Source organism: Lacerta agilis, chromosome 12, assembly GCF_009819535.1.
Source record: "Lacerta agilis isolate rLacAgi1 chromosome 12, rLacAgi1.pri, whole genome shotgun sequence".
Lineage (NCBI taxonomy): Eukaryota > Metazoa > Chordata > Lepidosauria > Squamata > Lacertidae > Lacerta > Lacerta agilis.
In genome coordinates, this window is record NC_046323.1 from 36,923,636 (window position 1) to 36,931,716 (window position 8,081).

At 46.1% G+C, this 8,081-nt stretch overlaps 1 protein-coding gene across 1 annotated transcript; it reads right to left on the reverse strand.

Moving 5' to 3' along the window:
• Positions 1-403: 403 nt before the first annotated feature.
• LOC117055883 lies at positions 404-7,094 on the reverse strand. Its single transcript, XM_033165799.1, has 4 exons — positions 6,346-7,094; positions 4,360-4,898; positions 3,442-3,508; positions 404-2,062 (listed from the first exon to the last, which is right to left on the reverse strand). The coding sequence occupies exons 1-4, from the start codon at positions 6,935-6,937 to the stop codon at positions 528-530; spliced, it is 2,733 nt and encodes a 910-aa protein (XP_033021690.1). The 5' UTR covers positions 6,938-7,094; the 3' UTR covers positions 404-527.
• Positions 7,095-8,081: the final 987 nt, after the last annotated feature.

Here is an 8,081-nt window from a genome sequence, read left to right on the forward strand (position 1 = left end):
TGCAGGGTTGGCTCAAGACATTTTGATGCCTGAGGCAGAGCAGGAAATGGTGCCTCTCTTCCTGCCCCAACTCAGAGTGCAAATATCCAGCCCAGCCATCAAAATACAATAATAATAAACTGAAGATCTAACCATTTGCTGCCTTTCGCAACACTCAAAATCATGGCAAAGTGGCTTCGGCATCACTCTGTTAATGTTTGAATGGGCAACTGCACATCCAAGGCATTGCTATGCCTCAGCTAGATATTAGTCCTATTGAAAGTAAGCTGATTGAACTCCTTAGGAAAGTTCACCAACAGGGCAGAGGCAGCCAACAAACTGCCCTCTGGGTGTTCTCAGACTCCAGCTCCCATCAGCTCGGCCAACGATAAGGAACAATGGTTCCCCATCCTTGTATTCTGCGTTTTGTCTAACCTGTTCTCTTAGTGAGTTCTGTGCCATTCAACTGCAGCTGGAGAAAGGAGAAAATGCCCAACATGGGCTTACCAATCACCTTTCCTGATTCCTTCCGTACTTTTTATTAACTGTCAGTTTCCTCCTGGGGTAGAAGAAACCCATAAAATGGACAAGCCGGTTCCATGCTGATGTGCAACGTGGTTGACCCTGCCGCGCACACAGTCCAGGGAAACGGATATCATTGTACCATTGCGAACTTCAAAGGAGGAGCGAAGCGCAACGCTGGTCCAGATGCTTCCTTCTGGCATTTGCCCTCCAACCTGCTGCGCAACTGAATGAGGCTGCCCATGATCACCGAGGAGCTGATGTAGAGTCACCCGGAGCATGTTACACGAGTGGATCAGCTTTATTGAAAACACAACACTGGCGACTCCCCTTTCGGTAAAGACAAAGTATTTCTGAGCAAGTTGTCCGGTGGAAACTAGACGGATCTGCTTCTCGCTGGAGGAAAGCTGAGTAAAATCCAGCAATTTGTTTCTGACAGCTCCTGTGGGCAGCCCCTTAATGGAGACCGAGGCTGAGAGAGCAGTGGAAACTGCAGATGGGATCCAGATGAGGCTCAGCATACTAATTCCAGAGCTGTCTCCAAAATAACGAATGTTGCACTGTGCTGGCGAAAGGATCTCAAAGCTAATCAGATCCCCGGCTTCAACTTTGGTGGCCCCAGAGGCAGATATCGACGTGTCTCGATAATTGACACCAGACTTGTGCACGGTCATTAGTTCTACGTTGGTGCCGTTTCGGTTGAGATAAGACACCAGGGAAAGCCCTTCACGGACGCAGGTGGGGCCCATGGAGTACAAGGCTTGGTGCAAAACGAACTTCACCACACCCCTTTCCGTAAACTTGACGGCTCTGCCATCGTGGGACAAGGTAAGCATGTAAGGGTCGGAAAGGGAAACTAATTTGAAAGTTGGCCGGTAGTTCGTTTGGTAGTGCATCGCGGTGGACAGCTGCGCAGTCATGGCCACCGCCCCCGTGTCGTGGGATAACCAAAGCAAACTGAGGGGCGTGTTGAGGTCGTAAACGTTGAAGTCTTTACTTTGGTTGCAGAATTGATTGGGGCTCTTCAAAAACACCCAGAGAGCTTGGCCCGGCTCTACCTCCGCAGCGCCGCTCACACTGACACTCTGGAAGATTTTGCCTTCCGGCTGCTCGATGCGGACCGCGCTCAGCTCACAGCCTTCCTCCTGGCTGGTGACTTTCAAGGCAAGCTGGAGGAAATTCCTGCAGTTGTGTTTCACGGCAAAATTGAAGTCGGCCCACATGAGGCCATGCTGCTTGAAGACCAGGCTGTTCTCTTCCACCGCGACGATGCCCAACTCGTGCTTCCCCTTTATATTCAAGGTTACGCCAGGATAAATTTGAGAAGCGCCAGACTTTGCCATGGGCAAAATGACGTTTGCAGTCCAGGACTCGGACAGCTTGTTCTCACTGGCTGTGGAGCAAACAGTATCACTGACAGTGGAGCAGGGGAGAACAACGGCCCTGTCTTCACACATTAAGCAAGCCTGGCACTCTTGCAACTCTTTGTTAAAGAAGTACTCTTCTCCGCACAATCCCAAGGCAGCTTCTTTTGCTGCAATTCCAAGGCATCGGAATCCTCCTGTTCACACACAGGGAAATACAGTTTCAGTCACAGGCCCATGCATTATTATTATTATTATTATTATTATTATTATTATTATTATTATTATTTGCACTTATTAGTCATGCTGGTTTTTTCCCTTTTACACAAAGTAACCCAAAACAACTTACTAAGTTTTCTGTTTTACAGTTTAAGATACTCATTTTACATCCTTAAGATATCAATGACTTCCCTTCTTCTCTTTCCATGATTCATTTTGCATATCATAAATCCCTGCATATTTTACAGAAACTATACCATTTAGTATTCCATTATTGCATCCATCAAAACTTATTGACACTATTGAATTTATGTTAATGCTGCCAGCGTTTCCAGCTGTACACAATTATTTCCCATATAATCCATAAACGTTTTCCAATCTTCTTTAAACGTATGTTTTTCTTGTTCTCTTATTCTATATGTTAAGTCTGCGAGTTGTGCATATTCTGTCAATTTAAGCTGCCAGTCTTCTTTAATTGGGACCTCGCTCATTTTCCATTTTGGGGCTAACAAAACACGGGCCGCAGTAGTAGCATACATAAATAACCTTTTTTGACACCCAAAGCAACATACAACCAGTTGCTGAAAATATTTATATCCTGTCTGTACATGCTCTTAAGGCACCATATAATAAAAACGTAATGTTGCAGAGGTAATATATACCCTAAGAGGGCTGTCTCTGATTTAAAAAAAACATTTATACACTCCTAAAACTGCTAGCACATTTACAAAGCTAAGCAGGGGCCAGCGTGGTTTCAAATTAGATGGGGGACCACATGTTGAGACCCCTGCATTGCAGGGGGTTGGACTAGATGACCCACAGGGTCCCTTTCAACTCTACCATTCTATGTTTCTGTGTTCATTAAATTGCTTGAGTTTCTATTGAACTATTGTCATTACTTACATACAAATATAACTGATAGACCCAATTTTTAATTTGCATGTGAGTAAAAGCAATAATTCTGAAGCACGTTTGCTGCAGCTGATGGGAGTCCAAAAATAAAAAATAATTTAGCGGGTGTAGTGAGTCCTGTTGAAGTGGCTTGAAGGGGATGTTCAGGGAGTGGGATATACATGTAACTGAAAGCTTATGTATCATCACACTAAATTGGGAGGGGCTGACGAAGTATGGGTGCCACTAAATTATCTGCAATAATTCTATAAATGCAGCACTTGTAAAGAGATCATATTGAATTGAAATAATGCACTGCAACATAAAAGTGATTTTTTTTTCTAACAAAGAGTCCTAAAAGCTTTTACTCTTCAGCCCAACTTCACAATTTCCACTTGAAACTGCACCATGAGGGAACATTCCTGCCTTCATGAATGGCTTCATTCACAGAAATGCAGCAACTTACCTGGAGTGTTCAGGCACTTTATCCTTTCTCCGCAGATGTTTGGTGATTCAATGCACTCATCTCTATCCTACGAGTAACAGATAACAGAGTCAAATTCAAACACTTAGCATTGCTCTGGGGCATCGTGCTGCTTGTAGCACGGCCAGTGTGGCCAGGTCAGGGCCCATCGACCGAGGAGGGAGGCCCAACACAGGACACTTTGCCCAGGGGCCCATCAAACTTGGATCCGGACCTGATTGTAGAAGTTTACGGAAGTGAGATATAAATTGTGTGAAGGATTTCAGTAGCTCAGTAGTAGAGCATCTATCTGCCTTGCATGCAGAAGGTCCCAGATTCAATCCCTAATGGCATCTCAAGGTAGAACTGGAAATAATCCTGCCTGAAATCCAGGAGAGCTGCTGCTAATCGGTGTGGACAATATGGAGCTAAATGGACTCAGAATAAGGCAACTTTCTATGTTAAAATGTGTAATATGTGCTGGAGCATACAGGCAAAAGTTAAAAGTGATAAGACTACAGACATAATAAATGTCGTTTGCAAAAAGAATAATGCAATGAAACCCAAAAGTATATAATACTGAAACATGGGTACAGTGGTACCTCGGGTTACAAACACCTTGGGATACAAACACTTTGGGTTACAGACTCCGCTAACCCGGAAGTAGTAACTCGGGTTAAGAACTTTACCTCAGGATGAGAACAGAAATCGCGCACGGTGGCAGTGGGAGGCCCCATTAGCTAAAGTGGTACCTCAGGTTAAGAACAGACCTTCGGAACAAATTAAGTTCATAACCAGAGGTACCACTGTATTGTACTTTAACTTTAGTTCGTCAGTCTGTGACCTTTCGGTGGAGAGTTCCTGTTTGTCCCTGTTTGGGGAAAAGCTACCATTAAGATTCCGAGCACAATGATCTTTCACCTGGCATATCCGATCAGCATTTGTAGAGCACTCAGACAGCTGGAAAAAGCCAGCAGGGCATAAGGTGCATTTTTCACACTGTGAGGGTGTCTTTTGGAAATTACAAAATTCGTCACTCTCACAAAGGCCACAGTCCATTAAAGGTTCCCCAACATCAATCACTTTGGCATCGACTTCTACTTTATGCATGGAGTATGACTTCTGGAGATGGCTTCTGACTTGGTTCTGAAGGCCTTGGAGATTGGCTTCGAAATAATGTTGAATATCCTCTTGCAAACTCTTAAACGACATTTGCTTCACCGTGTCAAAAAGCATGCCATACTGGACCTTGATCAGATCCATTTGTTCATACATTTTCCTTTGTTGCTCTACGATTTCCCGCTGCTGAGCCACCAACATGCTCTGCTGCTCTGCAAGTCTTTGCTGTAAATCCACAATCACCGCCTGCTGGCTTTTTAGCAAGTCGACAAATTTCTCTTGTCCTTTCGTAAGCTGAAGTTGCAGCACAAGTGCATCCTCAGACGGAACCTCATTTTCCCCTAAAATACAAACAACCTGGCATTAAAACATAAATCCTTGGTGGTATTTCTCAAAACATCGTCAAACGAGGTCACCAGAATGTGTGACAGGCCTTGCTGGAACATTCAGCTGGGTGCAAGCAAATAGCATTGAAAGGCAGAAATAAAGCAAAGCTAGGGGTGTGTGTGTGTGTGTAATCCATATGGGGAAATATCCTACCATTAAACCAAGATGATGTATCATATTTTTGATACCCATAAGTCTTCATCAGGCACTATTTGCCTGATGAAGAGTTCAGGATATTTCAAATCTTGAATCATTTAGTTATGTATGTGTTTTTCTATTGGCCTCAGCATGTTGCCGTGTTACATTATTTGTTGCAGGCTAAGTCCAGCCTCGCACCCAGAATCAGCACACAACATCCTTGGGCAGGTGACGGAGCTTCAGCTTCAGGGCCCGGCTCCGCCAGAGTGCTCAGCCTCCTCCAGAGGATGCAATGTCGCAGAAGACTGCACCAGTTTGTGCAGTGTCGGGAAACGTGTGAGATGTTGCACAATGCATGTCACAGATGTGCGCTGTGCGCCGGTCCCCCTCAGTCTTGGGGGCAACCTGGAACCTCTGCAGATGCCTGTGAGAAACCCACAAATGGGATTCAAGCGCAACAGCACTCTCCCCTCCTGAGGTTTCTAGCAACTGGTATTCAGAAGAATTACCACCTCTGACTATGGAAGAAGAAGAAGAAGAGTTTGGATTTGATATCCCGCTTTTCACTACCCGAAGGAGTCTCAAAGCGGCTAACATTCTCCTTTCCATTCCTCCCCCACAACAAACACTCTGTGAGGTGAGTGGGGCTGAGAGACACCAAAGAAGTGTGACTAGCCCAAGGTCACCCAGCAGCTGCATGTGGAGGAGACGCGAACCCGGTTCCCCAGATTACGAGTCTACCGCTCTTAACCACTACACCACAGTGGCTCAGAGCATGGTCATCTTGGCTAGCAGTCACTTAAACATGGAGAAAAGTGATCAGAAACACTAAGCTGAACTGGCCTAGTGTGTGTGTGTGTGTATCATTTTTTGTTTTACCATTTAGAATACTCATTTAAACATCCTTAAAATATCAGTGACTTCCCTTCTTCTCTTTCCATGGTTCATTTTGCATATCATAAGTCTCTGCATATTTTACATAAACTAAACCATTCAGTATTCCATTATTAAATCCATCGAAACTTATTTACTGTTGAATTTATCTTAATGCTGCCAACATTTTCAAGCGTACACAAGTTCCCCCTATATATTCCACAAACATTTTCCACTCTTCTATAAACGCGTGTTCTTCTTGTTCTCTTATTCTATATGTTAAGTCTGCAAGCAGCACATATTCCATCAGCTTAAGTTGCCCTTCTTCTTTAGTTGGGACCTCGCTCATTTTCCATTTTAGAAGTGGCCTAGTTTAGACACCACACCTACCTGGTTTGACATCACAGGTCAGCTGAACGCCCAGGGCAGCACCGCCTAGTTCTGAAGCTGTGTAGGCAAGGTCTTCCCCAATGAACTGGGCTGCCCTCTCAGTTGCTCTGACCAAGGTGGGCTCACGGCAACCTTCCCCCTGGTTTGGAGGACATGGAATGGTCTGGGTTGCTGGCCTGGACTTCTGGCGAATGTGCAGAGGCAGCCTGCACTCAATGCCTTTGCAGGCCCGAACGGTGCCATTGGGAGCGCCAGTGCTGCAGTCTCCTCCTCCTCCAGAGCAACTCTCTTCTGCGCCCCTCGTGGCGGCCAAGGCAGCATGTCCCAGGCTGCTGCCCCCTAGAGGCTGTTGCAGCTGCCCTTGCACAGGTGTGGTGGAGTGGGCAAAGGCACGAGAAGGGTGCCTTGCCCTTCCCGAGCAGTGGGGGCCCTGGCAGTGTTGTCTGCTGGGCTGGTGTTCGCTGTCACTCCTCCTGCTGCACGGGGGGCTCCGGCAGAGCGCAGCGCTAATGCATCCTCTTTCACCAGCCAGAAGCCACAGGCAAACCCCTAGCCAGCAACAGAAAGCCCAATGGAGCTGTCTCGCCAGCATCTCCAGCGTCACCTGCAAGAGGAAAAGAGAGCTTGGGAGTCCCTGGGGCAAGGAAAGAGAGACCAAGTCTGTGTTTTTAGGGCATTGGCATGCAGGTCCAATTTGCAGGTAGCACTCTGCCTTAATATGAACCAGCAAGTGTGCGGATTCCTGGAGTGAAGATCCCCAGTACTGAGCACCTTGCTTAGTCCTACTGCTGCAAGTCTGCTCAGGTCTAAGCCATGATTTGGTTTAGCTATATGTTCAAACTCAGGCTTACTCTTTGTCTCCCCCAGAAAAAACCACAGGTGGTAAATGAAAAGCAAACCCTGGTTATAGCTTTTGTTTTTTTCCCAAAGCAATACAAACCTCAATCATGGAAGCAGCAGGAACTGGTGAGGAATACGCACAGCAACTATGAACCTGCATGCTTGCTCATTCATGCTAAAGCATATTTTTGTTTATCATTATATGCAAATCGGATCAAAGAAAGTAAACAACAGCTTTTTTAAAAGACACGGTTTGTTGGAAACTAGAAAGCAGTTGTTAAGGCAGAATTCTGGGTCTGGAATGCCCACTGAGACAGACAATCATGGTTCCCTCCACTACCTCTCAGGATTATTGCAAAGGCCCATGGGGAAAATGGTAGACTTCACTGTGTCGTAGTGGTTAGAGGGCCTTATGCCACACCAGCAGTGATGTCACAGGGTCACTGTCCAATAGAAGTGTGTGTTTAGAACAACTGCTGTTCCTACCCCACCCCAAAATGTGACAGCTGTGCTTGCTAGGGGCAAAACAACCATTAGGCTGATGAGCAGATTCTTAGACTGGAGGAGGGGATACTGGACATACCATATTTATCCTGAGGAGAGAAATACCGTACTTTTCCATGTATAAGACGAGTTGGTTTTTTTTTACTCTAAAATGAAGTTCAAAATCGGGGCTTGTCTTATACATGGATAGTGCAGAGGGGGACGGGCGACTGGTTGCAGCCGCGTGCAGCAGGTTGTCAGCGGTAATTGGGTTGGTGATTGGTGGCTGCAGCAAGGGCTGCTGTGGATTTGCTTTCGCTGTGGCAATTGCGCATGTGCTTGCCGGCTGCTGGTGGCGAGCGGGCAGATGCTTTTGGGCTTTTGTGAGGCGTGCGATTGGCATCGTTTGTCAG

Excerpts from the sequence above, each read along its gene's own strand:
- LOC117055883 (XM_033165799.1), bottom strand. The coding sequence starts at position 6,937 with ATGCTGGCGAGACAGCTCCATTGGGCTTTCTGTTGCTGGCTAGGGGTT. Across the intron at positions 3,509-4,359 it reads ATGCTGATCGGATATGCCAG|GATAGAGATGAGTGCATTGA; the intron begins GTGAAAGATCAT and ends TGTTACTCGTAG. Across the intron at positions 2,063-3,441 it reads AAAGTGCCTGAACACTCCAG|GAGGATTCCGATGCCTTGGA; the intron begins GTAAGTTGCTGC and ends GTGTGTGAACAG.